The 25857-nt window shown below is 40.7% G+C and overlaps 1 protein-coding gene across 1 annotated transcript in view; it reads right to left on the bottom strand.

Annotated features, from left to right (window-relative positions):
- The window catches only part of syn3 (synapsin III), a 114365-nt gene that overhangs the window by 712 nt on the left and 87796 nt on the right, over positions 1-25857 (bottom strand). The window contains exons 6-10 of the mRNA XM_085376240.1: positions 16849-16911; positions 9510-9652; positions 8793-8867; positions 8445-8547; positions 2185-2316 (exon numbers count right to left, since the gene is read on the bottom strand). Of these exons, the coding sequence (XP_085232366.1) occupies positions 2185-2316; positions 8445-8547; positions 8793-8867; positions 9510-9652; positions 16849-16911 (516 nt within the window). The remainder of the gene's footprint in view (positions 1-2184; positions 2317-8444; positions 8548-8792; positions 8868-9509; positions 9653-16848; positions 16912-25857) is intronic.

The following is a 25857-nucleotide window of genomic DNA, read 5'->3' as shown; positions in this document are numbered from 1 at the left end:
GCTTTCCTCCTGCTGTTTCCTTTCAGATGGTCCAATCCGGCTTCAAGCTATATGGTTGTTGATGAACCAACAATAAGTAATATATACTATATGTGAAAGTCATTAATTGTGATGACAGTTTGAAAACAAAACCAAAAAAAAAAACAAGGGCGCTAGTGAAGTGACCATAGATGCTGAAATAGCATTAATTCAGATGCTAGTCTAGAAACACACCGCGTTCCAAATTATTGTGAAAATTGTGTTTAAGTGTCATAAAGATTAAATAAGTTGTTTTTCAATTAAACCCATGGATGCAATTGTGTCTCAGGACTCTCTGGATGACTGAAATCAATCTCGGACACCTGTGATCATTAGTTTGCCAGGTGAGCCCAATTAAAGGAAAAACTACTAAAGAAGGATGTTCCACATTATTAAGCAGACCACCATTTTTAAGCAATATAGGAAGGAAAACGGAGCTCTCTGCCGCTGAAAAGCGTGAAATAGTTGAATGCCTTGGACACGTAATGAAAATCTTAGATATTTCACAAAAATTTAAGCGTGATCACCATAATGTTAAGAGATTTGTGGCTGAGTCAGAGCACACATGGGTTCGTGCAGATAAAGGCACAATGATGAAGGTTGCTGTCAGACAAATACATCAGATTAAGAGAACAGCTGCTAAAAGGCCATTACAAAGCAGCAAACACATATTTCAAGCTGCTGGTGCCTCTGGAGCCCTGCGAACATCAAGGTGTAGGATCCTCCAGAGACTTGCAGTTGTGCATAAACCTTCTATTCGGCCACCCCTAACCAATGCTCACAAGCAGAAATGGCTGCAGTGGGCCCAGAACTACATGAAGGCTAATTTTCAAACAGTCTTCTTCACTGATGAGTGCAGTGCAACCCTGGATGGTACAGATGGATGCAGTGGTGGACGGCCACCATGTCCCAACAAAGCTGCGTCGGCCCCTTTAGGGTCCCTGAAGGTGTGAAAATGACCCCTGCAAAGTATGTGGAGTTTCTGACTGTCCACTTTCTTCCATGGTAGAAAGAGAAGAACTGTGCCTTCTGCAACAAAACCATCTTCATGCAAGACAATGCACCATCTCATGCTACAAAGAACACCTCTGCATCCTTGGCTGCTATCGGCATAAAAGCAGAGGAACTCATGGTCTGGTCCCCATTCTTCCCTGACCTCAATCCTACTGAGAACCTTTGGAGCATCCTCAAGCAAAAAACTATGAGGGTGGGAGGCAGTTCACATCCAAACAGCAGCTCTGGGAGGCTATTCTGACATCCTGCAAAGACATTCAAGTAGAAACTTTCCACTTGTATTTTTATTTTTTATTTTTTATTCCTATTTATTCTATTTATCCCCTTTGTATATTTTATTTATATTTGTCTCTGTATTTATATATGTGTGTGTGTGTGTGTGTGTGTGTGTGTGTGTGTGTGTATATATATATATATATATATATATATATATATATATATATATATATATATATATATATATATATATATATATATATATATATATATAAAACAATTCTGTAACTGTAACTTCGGTCGTTGCTGTGCTTTTTGGAAGTCGAATTTCCCAGAGGAACCCACCCGAGGGATTAATAAAGTTCTATCTTATCTTATCTAAAAATTTACAAGTTCCATGTATGCAAGAATTGTAAAACTGCTTTTAAATAAGGGGTCCTATGTTCATATGTAACTTGACCCGTTAAGATGTTTTTGATTGAAATAGCTTTTGATTTCAGTGAAATTGATCTACTAATGCTGCAAATTCAACAAATGGCCATTTTCAATTCTCTACAACCTATAAAATCTTTTGAAACTATGTGTGCGTAATAATTTGGAAAAGTGCATTTTAAGTTTTTTATTTCTGAAAAAAATTATCAGTGTGAGTACAGGTGAAAGTATGGCCATACAAGCACTGCTTGTAATTACAGTGCTACTCCAACAGTAGTCACTGCAGTTGGTAAAACTGTGTAGCGTTATAGTGATCATCAGTGACAACATTATTAATTAACAGACCTGATAATAAGTATCCATAGTAGAAAAATTTTATTAGCATTATTGGTAGAAGTGGTAACAAAGTTTTGTAATTCGTAGCAGTTTTTATAATTACTGCCTGGTACTATGAAAAAAGTGAGTTACAGTAGTAGTAGTGGCTTGTTTAAAAGCTTTTTGTACCTTAACAGTAGAAGGCTGAGGCATGGAAACTCCCAGCAGCACCTGGGCCATCTTGTTGATGACCAGCTCTGTGATCAGCTGTTTATCCTCCTCCACATGCTCGCCAATCAGAGGCATTGAACTGTCCATCACCTGCAGAGACAGAAAACAAACAGACCTCAGCTGAAGTGTTAAAATTCCCCCACTAGATGGCAGGATGTTACCTCTTATTCAGAATTCCTCTACTCTGACCCTCAAGTGATATTAGTGATAAGACTGTGTGTGGACACACGTGATGAGTCATTTAGTGTAGATCACATGTTTGTTGGGGTCAGAAACAAGCTTTACAGCCCTGTGGCAACCACAGTTTGGAGGATACAAAGAAGTGTGTGACGAAAACTGCGAGTTTCTGTCTTCTCAGGTCGTCTTCGGTGCTCTGGCAATCAATCACATAAACAGAAGCGAAAAAAGATGCTTTAGTTTATTTCTCTATATGTGTGTTCATATAAGCTTTACAACAGTTTAATTTTGACTGATCACAGACTTCTCTAGTTAAGCTCTGTATAAACTAAATAGGTTTATCTGAACACACACAAGAAGCCAAAGTTAGAATTTCCAGTGATCTGCAAAAAAAAGTGGCTCCATCTGTAAATATTATGTTGCTGGGGCATGACTTTGAAGGGCATAGACCAAACCCATTGCCACACAAATAATTAAAATAATCAAAAAAGAAAAAAAACAAAACAAGGAAAAATGTTTTTTCCCAGCACTTGAGCTCACATGCAGGTCCATGTGTGCTGCAGAACCACAGGCCTCATGAGGCTCAGAGACCTGCTGTCCTCCTCCCTAAAAACCAAAACAAACAGGAGCAAAGGAGTGTTGCTGCTGCTGGCTAGGATGTAGATGCCCATCATGGTGGAAGAAGCTGCTGCACCGCACCCCAGCTGCAGGCTGTAAACACATCAGCAGGCATGCATGCATGCATGTGTGTGTGTGTGTGTGTGTGTGGGTGTGTGTGTGCTTATCCTCTGGTACACAGCATATGCCAGGCAGAGATTAGACTGTACTGGAGCTCTCTGTGGCTGAAGTTGTTTTTATTAGTGGTATCAGTTAAATCCCAAAAATGTTCTTTAGTCCAATTTCAGACAAACTGGCCTCTTAGCACACACTTGGTGTTTGCTTAGATTCAAATGAATGCGACTTATTATGGCACAAGATACTGATGCAGGCAAAGACTTAACTCACTTCAATTCACAACAGTCGCCTTAAGGTGCTTTATATTGCAAGGTAAAGAGCTTAAAACAATGTAGAGAACAAAACAAAAATCAAACGACCTCTTTTAAGCAAGCACTCATGACAGTGGGCGGGAAAAATTTACACTTAACAGGAGGAAACCTGCAGATCCAGCCTCATGGAGGCGCAACCAGCTGCTCCGACCGGTTCGGGGTGATTGGGGTAGGATGCAGAGCAGCCACTTGTTGTTTTCACACAGGCTAGAGTTGTTCTTTAGGCTCTTTTTAAACAGCTGTCCATACCATAACACTGCCTCCACCATGTTTGACTGACGATGTGGTCGCTTTTTCTCCCATCATTCTTTTACAAGTTAATCTTTTCAGAACAGTACAAGTTTTTTAATCTGGCCTTCTTGATCTATAGAACGTGGAGGTAGCTTCCAGAGCAACAAAACTTGGCATCTAAGACCTGCAATCTGTTTAAGGTTATCATAAGGTGATCGCTATGGCTGCAAAAAGAAGTAATGGCTTTCTGTCCGTAAACACTTTCCTGCTGGCTCGTTCACTTGTTTTGGGCCATACTGAAGTCTTTTTTTGTAAATTTTGGTTCCAAAAACTGAGGATTAGTTATGGTACGGAATCGACACATCGCCAGCTAATGAGTTTTCAATAATAAGCCGTTCGCCAGTTTCACCGTCTGATCCACAGTGTTTTCTATGTTGCAAAGATGGCAACGGGGAAATGTTCAACTTGATGCTCCAAAACAGGACCAGGACCAGAAACTATGGCTAAGTTCATGTTTTATACTGTCTATGAGTGTAACCAGTGGTTTGCACATCATCACTTGCTACCTCCTTGCGTGTGTTCTTGGCTTGAGAGCTATGGTGAAGCTGCTTCTCCCAATGTAAATAATTTAGAAGGGTAGATTTTTGATTTGGTTCCTCCAAAACAAGGGAACAGACCTGACCTCGCCCTGAAACAGCTTTTCAGTCAATTGTCCAATTATTTGTTAAGATTCTGAAAATGGGGGATTTGCATAAAAATATAAATCCTGAAAACTTCATCTAATAATTTTGTAAAACCTCTTGAAATACAGCATTTCAATTCCATATTAACTATCTGATTTAAGATCCACTGTAGTGGTATACAGAGGCAAAGCTACAAAAGCCTTAGTACAGCAAACTACGGACCAAAGTGTAAGATTTATTTAATGATTTCTTTGCGTAATACAAGAAACAGAAACTTGGAGTGAAACAACACCCAGCAAGGAAGAGAGCACCCAAAGGCAGTTGTAGGTTTAAATTCATCTATTTTATTTCTTATTAATTTAAAGCTTTTTTTTGCATATCATTATAGGGCTGTTTCTTTTGTGGGCTTGCCACACATTGCAACAACTTTCTCAAAAAAGCCTCATCAATCATTGAAAAGTCGTGGAACAATCTGTCAGTGATAATGACTAAAACAAGAGAGGTTTTTATGTCGTCCTTTGTAAGCACAATCTAAACTGATTAAAAAAAATCCACATTTGATGACAAAAAATTGAAAGCAAATCAAAAGCTTTATTTAAAAGAGCCTCTAAGAACGCCTATAACAAACTGAGGACACCCAAACTAGTCGTCTTTTCCACTCATTTTCTTTGTTTTTCACAGCTGTTTGGGATCTCTCTGTTCTGCACAGAACCACTTCCCAAGCTAAAGAACCCTTTAAAGCTCCCCCTTTTTTGTGTGTACCCAGCTTCTTGGCTAGGATTTGGCAGCGAGGTCGGGTGTGGCACGGTGTTTTGGCCAGTTGAGTCATTACCACAGGGGACTGAATGCAGGCCTGGTAAAAGACCGCCAGGCCCCACTTCAAACGGCGTGCGGTGGCAAGCTAAAGCGGGATCCACCCTGCTGATTTATTAGGATACAGAGTCATCTAACAGAAGACTGGATCTGCTGTAGTTCTTTCACCACTGGAACACAGAGGTGTTGTCCTGTACTTTTACTAAGCAGCAAAGGTTTGTGTTTTCTGGACAATATCGGGCTGCATGGCAAATGTTTACAGAGAAAAAGTGAAATGTGCTCGTTGAAAATGATGGTGCAGTTGAAGTTCAGGGCTGGCCAGAGGGTCATCCATTTCTGGGAAAACAACTTTAGCTTCAAGATCGCAACATGTGTGCTGTTCTCTTTTGCTAGCTTGAAGGCACAATATCTGAAATATCTCTGTCAACAGATCAAGTCACTCCCGATGGCTGAATCTGTAATATAATGATATTTTCTTACAATTAGGCCAACAATGTTCTAATCATTATTAGGCATAACATTAGCCCTTTAAGTTTTGTGTTGTTTCTGTGGACCAGTAGAAAAATATTACATTTGACATTGTAATTTAAAAAACTTTTTTTGTACTGATAATCTCAAAGACTTAGAAAGTTTTGTTGTTTTTCTTGCCTTAAGGCATCGTAGACCTACCTTTTATGTAAAGTCTGTTGAATTTACACGTGCTAAATTAAATAAAGTTTCTTTATAGTATTATGTGCCTGCTATTGTGTAGGCTCCCCATGTGCTGGGACTTCAGCAAGTGTCCTTTGGGGACGCGCAACCAAAATCTGACGGCGGGTCTTCTGGGCCCTGTGGGTTGTGGGATGGGAAGCCTCATGGATGCGCAGCTGCGCTGGGATCTGGCATTCATTGAGTGTTTGGTCGTTGTTGTGTTACTCAAGCCACACTTTTGTGGTGTGGTGAGGCTCCTGCCACTAGGGAGTGCCGTTGCTATGGGACGTGTTTTGATTGGTCTGCAACAATCTTCACAGTCTTGCCCAAAGAGATGGACTAACTGACACTGACTACACCAGCACAGCCATTCTACTTCATGTCATGTGGCTGACACATCCTGTCAGATCAGCTGTGTATATAAAATACTTTCTGTCATGTCATTTTGTCAAACGCTGTGGTGCACTGTGTCATGTTACATAACAATACTGCACCCCTATTATCTATACATTTCCCAGTGAAGTGACACAAGCTGGAGTTTGCCTCATGTTGATACCAGCTGCAGTAATGTGTTAATGAAGTGCTTCTGAGTAGCTCATTACTGTGCATTAGGGTGAGGTGTTACGGCTGCTGTCTTTGTTCTGACACCATAAAACAGAAAGAAAGAAAACAGTTTCTGACTGTGACGGCCGACAGCTCTTCAACGTCGCACTTAATTAAATTCCATCTAGGGTTGGAGTAAAGGAGGAGGAAGTAATGCTTGTCAGGAAACATTGCTACTTGACTGTGTCGTGGGTTTCTCTGTCGTAGCAGCCTAGTACTGAGACTACACGCCCCTGGGGAGCTGATAGATACTTCCTGGGATAGTTTGAGGTCTTTTTTGCTTTCTCACAACCGCTCTCTCCCAGCACACAGATAGTCACCAGAGTGATGTCATGTTCTGATCCTAAGTTTGGGCATTTCAGATGTCCAGACTGGCTCATTTCCTCAGACTTGAAGGCATAGGAAGCTGCTCTAAAAACAAAACTGATTGCACACAACTATTTGTCTCTTGCTTCGCCCCTGGGAATAATTGTTAAAGGAAAATGTGCATTTCTGGGTAAGGTATTTACGATTTTAGATAAACAGATATTTTTTAAAAAGGACAGAAATCAAATTAAAAAAGAGAAATAAATAAACTGACAACCTTGATTAGAATCAATAAGCATTACAACAAATTATTGGAGTGGAACAAAAGTAAGACATACAGAAAGTGTGAGTTCCAGGGAAGCTCATCATAGTAACATATATGTGCAAGTTATTCCTTCTGTTGGGGCTATGAGACCTGTGAGGCTGCTGGAGATGGCGTGTGTGCGTAACTATTAAATGATTTTCTTTATTTAATAGCGATAAATAAAGTGAGTTGACCCATAAAGCCCCATAACACATATTCCAAATAAATGAATTATATTTCTCATGTCATTATTGGAAAAAAAAGTACGTAAGAATGTTATGTGAATGACCAACAATAATTTATCCAACTAATCTAACAGACAATGATAGCAACATAGATGTGTTGCTATGCTAACCTTTGCCATGTCAGATTGTATTTTCCATCCCTGGCTGTTCCAGTCTGCATGCATGATACTGTCTGCAGGGTGCAGGCATGATACGACCCCCAGGTTGCTCTCTGATGCATCTATTGGCATGTGAATGTTAAATAGTATAAATCTTAAATAGGATAAAGTGCTTGAGTGCACTTCAAAAACCCAGATGATCAAGGTGAGTCTCATGAATCTGAACAAGTAAAGATATGTTCTGAAATTTTCAGACAGGACCTGAACACATGAGGCACCTGCATTCAGACAATTACACACTAAGCGATGTATATTTATGAGTTCCACCTTCTTTTTTTGGCCCCTCTTAAATGACCTAAAAGCCCCACAGACTGCACCTTTAAACCATGCTTATGTGTAACATATGTTAAATGCTGTATATAGAGATACTGAACAGTGGACCTCTAGTGGCCCCAGTGGAAACCCCGTCCCAGGCACTGTTACTGCCACGCTCATCACATTGAAAGCCCAAACCTCCAACCAAACTGGTTGCGTCAAGTCACGCCATGACAGTTTTATTTGTCTACAAACTGCAAGCTACACTTCCACTGCCAAACTTTACCAGCAGACTCAAACAAACAGACTGGATTAGAAGATGAAGTGAGTCAACCGCTGACTCCTGATGTTGTTTTCATTCAGCTGCCCATGTTTGGTCTGCAGACTAATCGTTCTTTCAAGGCTGTGAAGATCATGTGCCAGCAAGTGTGGTTACACCCTTCCCGATTGACTTTCACCCATGATATGAAAAGTATTATCAGCAGGGAAAGAGAATGAATCCAAGGTAACGGTTACACAAAGTGCTTTAGCCCTGTGATGCTGCTGAGAAGCGATCTAACTGCTGGTTAACCGTTATGTTTGCAAATGTCCTGAAACATGATGACAGATCTTATTTATCTAAAATACACTATAATGCAATGAAAGAGCAAGTTTCAGCCCCTGTTTCCTGAAACTCTCCTTGGAGCTGTAGATGAAAACACACTGACCTCGATAATGTAGTCGTTCCCGTCTTTTCCATGCACGGCCTTCACAGCGCAGATGTCTAGGCCCCCAAACATCTCAGCGCAGGAGTCTATCCACATACGATATCTGAAGCACAGGGACGCAAACAGCTGACTGTTTAAAACCCAATAATCACTACAGATATCATTAAAGGAAGAATGGACTTAACAGCTATAAATGTCAGTAAAGGCTTCCAAGACTTTTGGACAATGAAATAATCAGATTCATGCTTAAAAGTAGTGCTAGTGTATTCAATTGAACACAGATGTCTGAATGATTCAGTGTACTTAACAGATCTGCATTTTTCCAAGAGAATCTCTGAACCAGCTCACCTGTCAGTCATTGCGATCTGTTCCAACATGGCAGAACCTGTGTTGGCCTTCCAGTTACCAGAAATGGATGTTCTCCTGAAGGGGGGGCACCAGGAAATGAATTCATATTTCTGCAAAAAACAAGCTAAAATGCTCCAGCAACAGTTAATCGCTCCCAACTTTTGCTTTTCCCTCTCAAGGGGGAAGCTATCATCAGTTCATCAAGGATGGCCATTTTAATCCACACCTAGATAATGTTTGTGTGAAAGCCAATCAAAGACACGGTTTAATGGTGAGGGCAGGGAAAAAAATACGATGAGATAAGCCTTGGCTACTTTGCCCCCCCTCTCCGATTTCGGTTGAGCAATTGTTCAGATACAGTCTTGAAAGCTAAAAGGTTGAGCACAAATTCTTTGTTGTAATATGCTTGGCTGACAGGAATGTCTATGGCTTCCAGATGGGTGGAGCTGGGGCACGAGGCCATGAAAATCAAGGCATTAATGCTGAAAACTGCCTGGAATCCAAGAAAAGTACTACTTTAACATATAATTTGCCATTATTGGTGAAACTGTTTATTTTCCAGATGATGCTTTATAAGAGTTCATTTCCCACTGGCTCCACATGCCTTGCTACCATTAACCTACTAAAACGCTTAAAATGTTTGCTTTCAAATTCACCTGCAATGCCACCAACAGCCACCAGAAGTTGGTTGCAGCAAGCCAATAAAAAACACCTTACATGTAAGCTTTGTAGTTGCTGCCGATCTTCTGGATCCTGATATCGTACTTGGACTGGATGTACGGCTCGGTGGTGGCGTACGTCCCTGCCAGAGCCACCACGCTGGTGATGTCCTGGAAGTCCTGTTGGTTTTCGACTTTAATCTGCAGGAGAGACGCCACTTGTTAGCGGGCAGCTAATTACAAAGGACGCTGCTGAAACTGGCAGCGGCTGCTTTAAAATCCCACAGGAATTTCACACTTGTACACAAGCTGGATAATGAGGGGTCCACGTATGGAAACATTGCCGGGGGCGGCTTTGAAACTACATCACCTCTTTCCCAGTTATTAAACAGTAGACTGCAGACGCAGACTAAGAGGGAAATGATGCAATGGGAGCCTATCGACACACAACATGTTTATATCATATAATTCAAAGCAATTTTTCAATTTCACCGTGAGATTATTAGGTAACAATGAGGTGTGACAGCGTAAAATACGGAGGAAACAAATATTTTCCTCCAGTGACAATTACCACTGAGGGCCATTTGTAGGAAACTAAGGCTCTCATATATTTTTAGAAGACTTACTCTGATGTTTCTTGTTGAGTGGTATTATTATTGTAATTTATGTTGATACAAAGATTAATGAGGTGTGCTTCCAATGGGAAATTGGGCATCCTAAGAGACAGTCACATCAATCGCCAACGTTATTGTGCGGCTACGAGTTTTCTTGTCTCAGGCACCAAACGAGTCAGTGCAGAGCATCCACTCACTCATCACCATCCCTCTCACTAGCACCATCACGGAGGAAGCAATGGGAACATTGCGCTTCCGTCATGATAAAACACAAACCAGATAAGGAAAACAGGAGGTTGATGTTTCCTCGGGGGTTTCGTCTTCTGTTTTTCTGTTCTTCAAATAGCACATCTAAAGGCAACCATTTTCCATACTGAAATGGTATGTACCATAAACAAAGTCTGTTTCTGTGTTTACACTGGGGCACTAAGTTTTCTGCAAATGGTAATATATAGAACACTTTAGATGATTCTGTGGACTAAACAGTTGCATATCCATTAGTCAAGAAGTCCCTTTATATACATCGACAGGGTTACCTCAATTTATGGTCAATTTTAGTTAAAAAAAAAAACAGCCAACACAGTCATACATAGTGTCGAAATGGTTCAGTTTGTTGCTATGGCACTGATGGGTTAGCCCACACTCCTATTTCTTTGTAATGTGCTTCAAAGAGAGATAAAAGAGGTTATGGAAAGGCAAGGCACAAGACACTTGTGTCTACATGCAACAATTTGTGAGGTCTTAAGCAACAGTTTAATTGTGTGTTTATAAGAGTTTTACTTTAATGCCCTTTCAAATCCCCCAAACTAGTAAAAACTAAGGACAAGTTGTCTGGGTGGAACAAAGGAATCCCAAGGAGATTTTGTTTTGTTTTCAAATGATGCAACCCACCTTCAGAAAATGAACACAAAAAAACGTCAATAGGAAAAGAAATAAGGAAAATCCGAAAAGAGTGACACCAATGACACCAGAACAATAAAAGTAAATTTTAATTTTTTAAAGACGGGTGGGCAGCTTTGATGGTGAATGTGGTCACATAAACAGTGTTGTCACTTTGATGGGTAATTACATAATGAGCGTGCTTGTCAAAACCCACATATGTCGCTGACGCTAAATCAGTGACTTTCTAAAATGAGCTTACAAGGCAGACTATGAAATAGCTTCAAATAAGCCAACAGATTTAAAAAAACATGACTGTATTTTCTTACAAATATCCTTGGGATCCATATCAGATTTTAGAAAACAGCAACACAACTAATGCCTAGTTTGAAACACTTCTACCGCTTGCTGGTCATTAAGGAAATTATGGATTTTAACTGTGTGATGTTAGCTTCTCTGTTAGCTTTAAGCACATTTTATTCCAAGACCTTCGCTAAAATACACGTACAGGATGCTTGTGCTTGTTATTAGTGGGTGTACTGTATTAAAAGAATGAACATCTTTAAGACTAGACATGGTTGAGTTAAACTGTGTTTATAGTCATGAATAGCTAATTAGAAAAGACGAAGAAGTAACCAAAATCTTGTTTATCTATTGTTTTCGGTGTTAAAAATGTCTATTCCCTGAGTGGTTGGGGGTTCTTGGAGGTTGCTTGCTGTTGCTAGGTGAAACTGGTCACAAAGCGAGTGCTGCACCAAAAAACTTTTTTTTTAAACCACTTTGGTCACTAGCAGACCGCTGTAGTCGCCTGTAGTTTGCAAGGAAGACACAGACATGTCTGCAAACGTTTGCTAACTGACTAACTTGCCAAACTTGTGAAGCTGTGACACAAACTGGAAACAAAGAACATTCTCCTTCAAAGTTGGTCTCCATTCCGGTTTGCGGTGTTGTAGCTAGAAACTGTCTCCCGACCAATTTCACCTCGCGACTGTCATAAACTAGGGCTGTCAACGTTTATGCATTAACGCTCGTGAATCCGTTGTCACGATTAACATTGTTAATGCAATTAACCCATCTGGAGCACAGAATGGACAAAGTTTGTACAAACTGCCCGAAATGCCCTGACAGTGACATTTCAGGGATTTTGAGTCAGTCTGCGCTCCAGATGGGTTAATTTCAATAAAAATGTTAACTGCGTTGCTCATGACGATGGATTAATGCGCATTAATGCGTTAACATTGACAGCCCCATCATAAACCGTTTTTCACGTGACCCGTCAGCATCATATGTTCATAATGCCAGACAAGTTAATATCACATGGTTAGCTGTCACGTCACTGTAAAACCTGAAAAGACACCTTACCGATTAAGATCCAATACAGACATTTTTTAACAGAAAGTAACTCTTCTTCCTCTCTCAAGCAAAACATTGAATCCATCTTTTGCTCATTTCTTTAGTTTTCCACCATAGTGGTAGCTTATAGCGCCTACTGCTAGCTAGTGTTAGCAAACTTTAGACATTGACTTGTAAGTTTTACTTCATATGTGACATGCTATGTGTTAGCATGTCACATATGTTGTGCTGTGTTATGTAAACACAGCACAACCAAATTACATAAAAAACCCAATCAAATGCAGTAACATTATACTAACTGTGTCTGCTCAGATTAACATTCGCTGTCATTAGCATCCAGTCAAACCAGGGCAAGTGAGGCTTCATAGGAAAACCTAGAGAATGTGCTTTGTAGGTGTGGTGGAATTAAGGCACGACGGGACCACAGAGCCATGTTTTGAGCCATCTTTATTTAACATTTGCATCACACCACCACAACCGCACACCAACCACTGAGTCCCCGTGTTTTGACACGGCGGGCGTGATTGCGGATGCCGTGCAGGTGCGTCCGCGCGGCACCGCAGACCACGCCCCACCACACAAGGTAATAAATTCAGTGCTTCGTATATAAAGGAAAATATGCATAGTATGTGTGTGTTGTTTTTTTTTTTTTTTTTTTTAAGAATTCACTAAATAGCTTGTATTTTATTTACTAAGCTTTCTCCTGGTTTGTGTTAGAGTTTCCCTAAATTGCTAAAACACCAAATTCCACTCTTTGCCATGAGAACCAACATGCTGAACGTACTGAACGTACATTCTTTTAGGACATAATTTGCAGATATTATTTTACCCTTTTTCCAATACTTTAGATACACTCACATTCATTCAGTTCTCACTGTGACGTACTTGTGTTGGCAGATTTCAGTGCTTACACATAACAATGAACCATTTTTCACACTTGCTAATGAAGTGATCAGACGAGTGTATGCCACGTCAGGGCGCACAGGCACCATGGTGAGTTGAAGACCGATACCACAAAACAGATAGTAACAAGCTGAGATGCACAAGAGGAAATGTGTGGGGGGGAGTTGGTGGATGAGGAAGATGGAAAGGCGGCAGAAGGCAAGAAGAGGAAGACCAACAGTGCATTTCAGATAAAATACAAGCAGCTGTGAAAGATCATGTCCTTGGTAAACAGGACAACCCAACATAAAGAAACTTCGTGCTCACGACACTCAGATTGAAAAACTGGGTTTTGTGTTCACAGATTTCAGAACTGCAACTGTGAAAAACTGTAAAAACACTAAAGGCGCATGTCATCAAATAATACAGTCAGTGTTTCTTATAGAAACACGAAAAGACCAGAAGCTAAAATAACAAAATCCACTGACTACAGCAATGTGACTGAAAGAGTACGTCATGGTAGCAAAAGCAGAAGCTGACCACAAGGAACTGGTCCAGTTGTGAGCGGTAGGCACACAAACCTGTCCAGAGACTTACGCAATTCCTCTGAGTCAACAAACAAACTGCAATGATGCAGACAGAAACAGAAGGTAAGCCGGAAAAGGTGAAGCACTGGCACAGAAATGAAGAGCTGTGCCTGGTGGTGAAACTGGTGGTTAGTGTCCAGATAACATGACATACCACCTCCATTACAGAGGCCTGCTGCTCTAATAGCGTAATGGGAAAGCTGAGTAGAAAGGCTCACTCTCTACTGCTGTTTGTCAAATGAAAAAGGCAAAGTGTGTAATTATATTTTAATATGTAAACTGTAATCAGATAAACATATACAAACACTGCTATTAGTTACAGGTAACAATACCACAGTAATATCAACATGACTTGTCCTTAGCTGATGTCATTAATGTGTGTTTCATTAATGGAGACAGCCTATGACAACCCAACAAAACAAAATATGGCAATATTACTTTGAGCTGTAGATTTTCTATTGTTAGCTAATGAACAAAATCGCCATTAAATTCCAGTAAATGTCTGAAATCAGTTACCGAAAGGTCATAAGGTGAACAACCTCAGCAATTATATATTATACAGCATATGCATAATATGTTTGAGAAACTAGCAAAAAAAGAAACAAAATAGCAGCAAAATGTGTAAATGTTGACCTACAGTAAGCTATAAAGGCTTTCCATTTACGGGTTTAAGAGTCCCAACCATAAACTGTACATAAAAGATGGATGTCACCGACATGATGTCACCACTCGTTTCTCATTTCACTTTCTAAAGCCTTAAATTGAACTTTTGGTTGCCGCTATGTTGCTTTCGTGGAGGCAGACTTGGTCATATTTGAATAAGAAAGTTAAGTGGTCAGTTTTCAACTAATGCTAGCAAGGCTTGGCAAAATGCATTAATAAACTGTATGTATGCAACAGAGCAACACACACACATACAGCGGTATTTGCTCTTTAACTAATAAAACATGAGAATTTCTCTTAGAATAAGTGGTTGTGAGGTCCAGTTCACTAACTCTAAATTAGCAGAGGTGATGCCTAGCAGTGATCAGCTGTCAGTTAAAGCTGTAATGTCCATTAGCTAAAATCTTGCCACTACCTCAGCCATTTTTTTATACATCTGGATGTAATTAGGTATTTTAACAAGGGACTCGCTTTCAGAGCCCTCAGGTGGGCATTCAGTGAACTGCAATTTTCTAGCACTCAGCCTAAGAGGTTACGACTTAGATTAGAATAGATTAGATAAAACTTTATTATTCCTCGGGTGGGTTCCTCCGGGAAATTCGGTGTAGAGTACTACTTGTAATGTGGTTAAGTTCTACTTTAGTATTATTTATAATCAATATATGAGACTTACTGGCACATTCAATTTCTTTGCTCCACCTTGAAGGGTTTTTCTCTCAAAAGCAAATAAAATTGTAGTGACCTAAATATTCATTCTCTGAGTTCTGTGAGGTCTGTGGGGCAAAGCAAGATCTTAGTCTGAAAGGACTTTCCAAGTTCCCCATGAGGCTCATGGGAAATTCTATAGCATGTCTGGCTTCTGAACAGGAAACCAAGCCCACAGACGAGGGAAAAAGACATAAAGAAAGTGTCGCTCCTTGTATATTTAAATACGGGAGAAAGGGGAGAGGCTAAATGTGTGAATTATGTCATTGTGTCAAGAGTGTGACTCCATGTCTTGAAATAAATAAATCACATACGCAAAATATCCACAGTTCATTTCTCATTATGTATTTAACAGAGATGATTAGCATCAGTCCAGTTATTTCTATGCAGCAATCACGGTAAATGGTTGGAAACTGTTAGTCAGGCTATTGTGTAACAAAGCACTAAAACTGTTTGTCCACCAGGTTAACACTTAGATATCAACTTAGTTTGACCCCAGGAACACATTACTGACTTTACAACTTTACTGTAAGAGCAATTTGGCTACTGTGGCCGATTTGAACCCTTACAGAGATGTCTGCAAAAACTAGAACAGACAGCAGTTTAGGCTTCAGACCTCCTGTCTGAACCTCAGACCAACCGAAGCTGTCCAGATAGTATCATGTTTAATTTGCATATATGGAATAAAGACAACTTGTATGTGTGTGTGTGTGTGTGTGTGTGTGTGTGTGTGTGTGTGTGTGTGTGTGTGTGTGTGAGAGAGAGAGTCTGACCTGATAAAAGAGAAAATCTGAGCTATGAGCAGCTTGTGTGTAAAATTTTAAAAAAAGACATGGATATTATATTTAATTTAAATTTCATCTCATAGGCGATTTTAGACCCTTTTAAAAACAGCGTATTTTAGTATTATTTTCTTCAAATGGTATATTTTCCTAACTTGTCTATTTTAACAACAGTACAGGTTTAACTCCAATGTTGTTGATGTCATGATGTTACAGTGCGCTCACACAGAGGCCTTCGCTGCTGCTGCAGCAGAAAGAAGATGAAGAGGTAATTTAATAACACAAATCAGTGATGCAGATTTAAAACACACTTTAACTGAAATATAGCAAAAGTTCAAACTGTTTGGATAATGTGGGGACTGATTGCTGTAACATATAAAGTGTCAGCTTGTTTATATTTGTTGTCTAAATATAGTCAAAAATGTTAGCTGATGTAGCCTAGCTTATCAGCTGATTTTAACCTCCTGATCCGCTTGTCTGCTGGGATAACACGAGCCGAGGAGCTGATGTACTTTATTAAGTTTGTTAAAAAATATCTTATTTTCCTCTTCAGGTTGAAATGGGCTTTGGTTTTTGTTCCAGATCCAGGTGACAGCAGGTCAAAATGATTTTGATGTCTGGGAGCAGCCAGAATTTAATTTTGATAGTGCTTTAAACAGATACGGACCAGTTTACATCTTTTATTTGCTCATTTGGGTGACTGCATGAAGCCTGACAGAGGAGGATGGAGAGGGAAAAGAAGGGAGAGCCTTGCCTCAGGTTTCATAACTAAAGGCTCCGCCCTAAAACGGGTGGATTAGATTGAAATCTCTGATTATTCCCTCTGAATTATTCTTAGACACAAATATAGGTCATCCAACTAATTAGGTTTCTTTTGTAAAGGGTTGATAACATTAGTAAACAGCATTATTCAAATCGTAAAGGAGACTCACCTTTCCCATGCCGGCGTGGGCGTGGCCCATCTTCACAACCACAGGGAAGGATGGACTTGTGAGCTGTAAAAAAACAAAACAGTGGGGTTTCACAACAACCGTATAATTCAAAATGATCAATACAGTGTCAACGATGCATATATGATAATATCATAGTGTGTAACTGTTCTTTCTGTCTGCCTCTGCATCTCGTTTGCGTCTGACCACCAAGCTCTCAGGACTCAACAAAGACAGAAGCAAAGTCATTTGTTACCATTACTGCTATAATTGTTTCATAGATACTACAATAACATAGTTATTGTACATTATTTTGACCACAATAATTTGATGTGTGATATAATGTGATGTGAAAATCAGATATCTTCGCACCCAGTCATCACGCTACGGATCTTTTCGCAGCTCTCGCTTCACTTACTGCGGCACAACAAACCATGTGAGAAGATTTTGTCTGCTTATTGCAGAAGAAAAAAAGTAAATCCAGGGTGAACGTCTGTGGTGTTCAAACAATACCTGACTACGGGAAGGCGTTTACTGCAGCTCACACTTCAAACTGATTCATCTAGCACTTTAAAACAACAGAACTGAGCAGTGCTGCACATTAAAATGACAGAAGTACGACTGAAGCCATCTCCTGCAAAGGGTCTTGGTGTGATTGTTTTGCACCCGAGTGCAATTACCGTGTTTCGATCTGCACATATGACCCGAAAAAAAAGCTGCGACCCATAGTAAGACCACACCTGGATCCCCTTCAGTTCGCTTATCAGCCTCGTCTCGGAACAGAGGACGCCATCATCTACCTGCTCAATCGTGTCTACACCCATCTGGACCAGCCGGCGAGCACTGTGAGGGTCATGTTTTTTGACTTTTCCAGTGCTTTCAACACCATCAGGCCGACCCTCCTGGGTGATAAGTTAGCAGCGATGCAGGTGGATGCTTCTCTGGTGTCCTGGATTGTTGATTACCTGACAGGAAGACCACAATATGTACGTCTCCCACAGTGTGTGTCTGACAAGGTGATCAGCAACACAGGGGCACCACAGGGGACTGTCCTCTCCCCCTTCCTCTTCACCCTCTACACCACAGACTTCAGCCACTGCACAGAGACCTGCCATCTTCAGAAGTTTTCTGATGACTCTGCGGTGGTTGGATGCATCAGCAGGGATGATGAGACAGAGTACCGGGCTGTGGTCGACTCCTTTGTCACGTGGTGTGAGCAGAATCATCTGCAGCTCAACGTGGCAAAGACCAAGGAACTGATCGTGGACTTCAGGAAGACCAGGAAACACTTGACCCCTGTTTCAATCCAGGGGGTCAGTGTTGACATTGTGGAGGACTATAAATACCTTGGAGTACACATTGACAATAAACTGGACTGGGCTAAAAACACCACAGCACTTTACAGGAAGGGCCAGAGTCGTCTCTATTTTTTGAGGCGACTGAGGTCCTTCAACATCTGCCAGAAAATGCTGAGGATTTTCTATGAGTCTGTTGTGGCCAGTGCGATCCTCTATGCTGTTGCATGCTGGGGGAGCAGGCTGAGGGTCGCAGATGCCAACAGACTCGATAAACTGATCCGTAAGGCCAGCAATGTTGTGGGGATGGAGCTGGACTCCCTCAAGGTGGTGTCGGAGAGGCGGATGTTGTCCAAGATAAAGACAATGTTGGATAACACCTCCCACCCACTCCATGACATGCTGGTCAGTCACAGGAGCTCGTTCAGTGAGAGACTGAGATTACCGAAAAGCACCACTGAACGACACAGGAAATCATTCCTGCCTGTGGCTCCCTGTACAACGCATCCACTTAACACACTGTTTGCTGCTACAACTACACATGTTTCTTTTCCAAATATTTATTTATGAGTGACTTATGTATGTATGTATGTATATATATGTATATATTGTACTATTCTTAGTTAGTGTATTGTCTGTCTTGTCTTAATGTTGGTTTAAAATGGAGCACTGTAACAAAAAATAATTTCCCCCAGGGATCAATAAAGTATTCTGATTCTGATTCTGATTCTGAAAAGAAATGTAAAAATGTATCCGCTTTTGATTTACGGCCTGAAAATGGTCTAAAAAGCACAGCAGTGAAAACATCCAAGGACTTGGATGTTACGCCAGTGATAAAGTCAAAGGTCAAATACATATTTTCTTTTTCAGTAGTCTGCTTAATGTTCCATGACCTTTTACACAGTCACTGTAACATAACAATCACATACTGTATCATCACCAAATACAGCTGCTATGCTTCTGGCAGCAGCATTTATGATTTATGAGAAAAATATTTAGCTCTTTAACATCTGAAATGTATTCTTGTCTAGTTCTACGGATCTACTGAGTGTCATTATTGAAATCTGTCAACACAAACAACAACTCTGACATATATTTTCTTGCTTTTTTATGTAAATTCCTGATATAATATATAAGAGTAAGATCGGGGAGTGTCCAAAAGGCTTGAAAAAGAACAGAACTGCACTTTGAACTCTCCCTTTTTATATATACAGTAAGACAGACGTGTGGTAAACGCCACACTGAGACACAACTCAAAGCAGACAGCTATTTCCATTGCAACTGTCTTGGATGTATACATCCAGTGTCCAGATCCGTCTTGTAAAATAACGCCCTGGCTCCTACTGAACCTAAAGCTGCTCAGTTTAGGAAGGATGAGGAGGAGACAGAAGAATGTGTGGGTTTATTACACAAAACTGCAACGTTTTGGGAAGCTGGAGGGAAGACCACAGCTCAATGGAATGGGCTTGGACAAACCCGACAGACCGCAAACACACTCTTTCTCATAGTTTACGCAACTGCAATGGATGAAATATCAACACATTACTTCAAACGTGGTTTAAACGCCCTTGATCAATTTGCTGATATGATTGTAAACGGGATGCAGTCTGAAGAGGGACTTTTCCAGTTTCATGAGCACTTTTCCCACTCTTGCGTGAAATAGCTCTCAGGCAGCAACGCCTAGTTAAACGAGAGGTCTGAAGGTCGTTTACAGCGGCTGTAATAGAGAATAACATTATTTGAATTTTTCAATTTATAAAAAAACTCAGAAACATACAATTCTATTCAAAGCCAAGTTTTCAATATTCAAAAAGCCTTCGTGCATTTTCCATTTTCACAAATGCATCTAGATAAGTACTGTGTGCACTGTGCTTATCGATGTGAATAGCTGCAGGTGAAGCTTAAATAAACACTAAATGAAGATGCTGAGGGCACGGGCACCAGGCCAGATCATACCCTGAAATGTAAGATCAGGCCTGCCAGGAGGAAGGATACGCCCAAACAGCTGCTATCATTTGATCCAGGGCCTCCCTGGCAGTCATGTGACTGCACACCCTAATGCTGCTGTCAACTCGTTTCGAGGCTTGAACGGACACGGAGCTGCTCGAGGCTGTGACCGCCGCTTCTGCTGACAGGTTTTGACAGTGCAGGCCTGTCTGACACACTGCCAAGATAAAGTGTACTCTAACTGACGCCATTATCACTTTACAAGTGCCAGAATAAAGGAGGGAGGCAAGGCTGCAGAATGAGGTTCTCTTTCTAATGTCCAAGTACTTAACTTAACTAGGTATGAAGCATTACGTAAGGGAGGAGGAATAAATATGCAAACTGGAAAGATGTAGATGTAAAAAGTCAAATGTAACACAGCAATACAGTATATAAAAGCCTATATCTGTGCCTTAGAGTCATGGACTGAAATGTAACTATGGTAACAAGGTTTAAGTCATCATCCTCCTCATTTTCATGAAATCAAATCTTGCTTTTGCCTCTTTTTTTTTAATAAATAGTTGTGAAATCCATCAATATCGCACAGATTTCAAACTGCCTTCAAAGCATAGGCTGCATATAAAAGATGGATGGTGCCTCCAGGACTGAAAAGTAAAAGTGCTTCTAAACCTGTGTTACTTCCAGTCACCTCGTCTAGCCATAAAAAGTCCAAGGAGCTCGGAAGGAAAGAAACTGGACTTCTTCAGGTTTACATCTAAAAGATAAATATAATGTCTCACTTCATTTATGACAACAGTAAACTGTCCTGAGTCGTGTGACCCAGTGTTTTGAATATTCATTGTTTATGTTTAAGTTCATTTAGTCATCTTAAGCTCCAAGGTTGCTCAGTTTTAGTTCTTTGTGTATTCGATGCCTTTGTGTCATCACTCCTCTGTTCAAGTCTCCCTTGTTGGTTCGTGTGTCTTTAACCTGTCATGTGTCATGTCTGCATCCCATTATGTTCCTGTTTTACTTTGAAAGTCTTGTTTCTATGTTCTATGCTTAGTGTTACTGATGATGTCATTCTAGTCAGCTGTTTTCCCCATGTGTTTCCACTTCCCCCGATCGCTTCCTGTGTGTATTTAGTCTGTGTTTTCTTTCAGTCTTTGTTTGCATGTCTAGCGACATCATGTCTCAGAGTTCTTCGTACTGATCAGGTTCATGTTCGGTTTATTTCATAGTTCCATAGTCACACGTACCTGTCCGGTTTCATGTCCATGTCTCTGGTTTCCCAGGTTAGTTTCAGGTTAGGGTTGGCCCTGTTCGCTCTTGCTTTGTTTTTGTGTTCACAAACGGCTCGCCTTTTGTTTAGAACTCAGTTCCATCTCCTACCGTGTCTGCATTTGGGTCCTACTATTCACTCAAACACACAGTCAGCTCCCACTGACCGTGACATAAACAACTTTCCTTATAGGCTTAAAGTTTATTTGGATAATTTCAAGTCTTATCAGATACGAGATGTTTTTCTTCTTTTTTTTTAAATTTGGTTACATTCAGAGCAAAACAGATGACAAAATACTAAAACAGTTCATGCTCTGGGGTACGGTTACATCAAGACTGATGTGTTTACGGGTGCAGGAAAGAAATTTAGTTTTTAAGCTTTTTTTTGCAGCACTCGCTAAAACAGGCTTTCAGATTAAAATACACCTTACTCTATCCAAGCTAGGTAGCATTTCATTGTCACTCCTCCCATCTAAACATGCTCATATCCTGCGATGGCAATGGTCATCTTCTATATACAGTCTATGATTGACACCCACATTAAATCCTGCTGATTACAAACTCCATTTGGGAACCTGCGACTATCAAGATCAGTTAATATCAGAGCTTTATTGTGTGATTTCGAAGCACCTTATTGTGTAAAGCCATGTCACCACTTTAGTTTTGTGCAAAAGCGTTGCATATCCCTAAATTACACAACAGCACATCTGAGACCATAACCTAACTGAAAAGTGTTCGCACTACACTGAGCTGGAATGAATTTCTTGTGTTGTTTAAATTCCACTTATGCTTCTATCTGGCCAAGGATCTTTCTGCTTGTCTTGCAAATCTACTGCTGCACAACTCAACACCTCCACATCCTTCAACAAGATTCAACAAGTTTTTCTATTGCATAATTTGTCCTAACTCTCTTAATTAGCAGAAACGGAGCTGACATCTAAATCAGACCTGTGTTTTCTCGTTGTTTTAAAGACTGTGGGAAGTAGGAGAGCAGTCAGGAGTTCCAAACTTGTACAGCGGTTACATGTGTGCGTCACATGACAAATGATAAGATGCCTGAGGTTCAACAAGTGTCTGAGAAGAGCCCAGCAGTAGCAGTAGAGTGTGGGTGTCTATTTATCTTCTGTTCAGGGTGGAAAGGGCTGCAGCCACCCACTCTGTCTGGACACATTGCTTCCAGTCATTCCCATTTGCATGGCGATGACGGCAGACTTGTCAAGAAGAGAAGACCACATCCTGTGCTTCCCAACAAACTGACGAGGCCTCGCTATTATCTCCTTGTTTCTTCACTGACCACAAAAACAGCTCAGCTGAAATTACAATATCAGCTAGACAAAGATTAAGACTGATCGCCAAAACTATCAAATTTAGACATCCAGGAACTATTTGAAGAGTCATTTGTGACACCAAGGATGTCACTGTGTGTCATCTGTAGGGATAACATGACAGTGTGAAAGACGGTCTCAATATTTTACATTTCAAATCTTGCATTACATGCTTCTGGCAGGTTGGTGCAAAATACTTGGATTTCAACTTAAAAAGAAAAACGTGTGCTGAATTTACACAAAGTCCATGCTAGTGGCTGACCCGGTTTATAATATTTAAACTTCCTCTAGTTCTGCATTAACACCTTGATAAAATTAGATGTCAGTGGGGCTCCTGTGCTGCTGTGTTCAGGTCCAACAACTGCTAAAGCTACACTAAAACTGCTAATAAATGCAGAACAGCAGAAACTCTTCCTGAAATGTCTGTAACAAGGAAAGAAGAAGTCTCACTGGATAGAGCTTGCTTCCCCGTTTTGTTTAGAACTGTTTTAATTCGTCAAATCAGAGATCCAGCAAGGCCGGAAACACTCTCACAGATTCTTGTCTATGTTGACATGCCAGCGTCACACAGTTGCTGCAGATTTGTCTCCTGGAATCTCCTGTTTCAGCACATCTGAAAGGTTCTTAATTGGTTAGAGTACAGTGAACTCATTGTCCTGTTCAAGCTGTTTCAAATGATTTGATCTTATGGCATGGTGTGTTATCCTGCTGAAAGCAGCCATTAGAACATGTGTGTTCATAAAGAGATGATAAAGGGTCAGGAACAGTCCTTGGGCATGCTGTGGTGTTTAAATGATACTTAGTTGGTGCTATGGGGGCCGAAAGTGAGCCAAGAAAGCATCCACTCCACAACACCACCAGCCTGAAGTGTTGCTATAAGCAAGGATGGATCTGTGATGGATATGTGTTCATGATGTTTGAGCCAAATTGTCGTGAGTGACAGGTGTGGCACCTGATGCGGTCTTCTGCTGCAGAAGTCCACCTGCTTCAAGGTTCCACATGTTGTGCCATCAAAGATGCTTCTGCATACCTTTACAGCAACAGTAGGTCAAACTAACTTAGCTGTGCCATAGCTTCCCTACACTTAAAACCTAACACAGCATTTAAATCCATATATACTCTTTATTTTCAGTTTTGGTCTCCCCTCTGGCTTCTTGCTATCAAAGCTATTGTGCAGCGTTTCATTAGCAAAGCGGCTGAGCAGGATAAAAGCTCTGTGAGCAAGCGAGGTCAACGACTGTCAGTTAGCTTGCTCACTAACAGGACTAGAAGTCATATTTGTGAGCTTAAGTCATGTCTGTTTTGTCGTGTTTAAAGTCTCTAAATAAAACACATTTAATGACACTTGGGTTTAAATTTTAAAAGGTTTGGAAAGCAGAAATGAAATTCTTTGCAAAGCACTGTCTCATTTCTATTGAGAGCTGGAGTTAAAACTTTAAATGTTTTCTGAAGATTTCATCTATAAAAAGGAGCGACTGGTTTAAACTGTGGCGGTAAGCTTTTCTTCAGACATGAGGGAGTCTATTTTATGGGAAAAGTCTTTACTTGACAGTGATTGATATTTTTAAGGAGAGAGTATGACAAAACAAGTTTCCATCTTCGAAAAGAAAAAACCTCGGTGGCCGTCAGCGTCTCGGAGCTGTCCGATGTGGAAATGTTGGTCTGAAACTTCAGCTTCACCGTTCAGCCTTTTGTTCCCAGCAGTCTGTAAAAGGCATCCAGTGTGGTAAAGATGTTAAGAAGTCACATGCTAAAAAAGCTAATTATACGGTGGGTGATTTTACCAGTCTAGGTCCTTCTTTGGGAACACACAGGCTCCCCTCGAGTTACAGTAAAAGTGGCAGACGATCGGAGGTGGCACATGGTAGAAATACTTCAGGGAAACCCATCCGCCAACCTCACCGGCCCCTCCGCATAGCTGTATGCAAAGCTTGTGTGAGTCAGCCGGGACTGTTCCTCAGGTTGGTGTCTGAGGTGAATCATGCCTTCCTAACTTCAAAACAAATCCATGTGACATGTTGAACGCTTCCATCTGTGACTGGAGGGCAGGTCTGTATCCAGTGGAAACATATTCATTCGTCCCAGCGAAGTGACAAATTCGAACTGGCAAATCAATCTCAGGATTAATCAGAAATAAATGTCGGCAAGTTTTCAGCTTTCAGAATCAACACAACACAAAAAGATGCTGAAAAGCCTTATAAACTCATTTCATCCATTGCTAATGCCAAAACTATTTATTATAGCAGCAGCAAGTCAACTTCTATATTCAACCAACCCACCAACAGTTGTCTTCTGCACCACAGTGAATTACTCGCGGTCTGTCAGTATGACACACAAACACACACAGACACACACAACACGATGAAAACCTTGCAGAGAAGGGTTCAGTTGCTCGAGTTGCAGCGGGAGTTAAACCTCTCACTAGGGGCTCGTGCATTATAAAGGAAAACACATGGTGCATCCATCCTGCATTTATGATGTCTTAATTTTTATTATGGCCACTCAAAGCTGCCACATCAAGGAGAAGACATGAGGCATGATGGTTTAGGCAGACGACGAGAGCAGGGGGGACCCCGACCCAGAATCCTTTTCAAGAGTCTGACCGCAGCGAGACCAAAGACAGTTCGCCCACATCAAAACTCTGCCTGGGGACTAAGTGAGCCTCAAGAGGCCAGTAACGTTTATCACGCAGGTCCCTGCTAAGTTACTGACTGAATTCATACACCTGACAGGAGTGGAACCCTTTGAAACTGCTCCGTGTTTTAACTGAAAGCAGGAGGGTAAATTTGATTTGGAGCAATATTAAGTGGATAGGTGGCCAGTGCAAATAAACATTTATTAGACCAGAACCCTGCAGGGATGACATAAGGTGCTTTAAACGACGATGGTGGGTACAAGTCTGGTAAGACCAGGGGTTGAATCCAAATGCATACAATTTAGAGAATCAAGGGTTATTTATATTATGGCTACAGGTGAACCAACGTTTTACAGTTATAAAGAGCAGCATCTAATAACTGAATTAGAGCTCGTACTCAGTTTGAGTGATGAGCTTTATTGTCACTTTAAGATATTTTGTTTTTGCCCTCTGAAAGAAGTTGTACTTGATCTTTGTTTAGTTAACATTTTTCAATAAGTCGTGTCTCTACTTTAAAACTCTTTTGTTTGTAAGTAGAGATAAATGGTTC

Source organism: Diplotaxodon limnothrissa, linkage group LG17 (assembly GCF_057381915.1).
Source record: "Diplotaxodon limnothrissa isolate DT_005_m linkage group LG17, D_limnothrissa_male_GT1.1, whole genome shotgun sequence".
Classification (NCBI taxonomy): domain Eukaryota; kingdom Metazoa; phylum Chordata; class Actinopteri; order Cichliformes; family Cichlidae; genus Diplotaxodon; species Diplotaxodon limnothrissa.
This window is presented reverse-complemented; position numbering and strand designations above follow the sequence as displayed.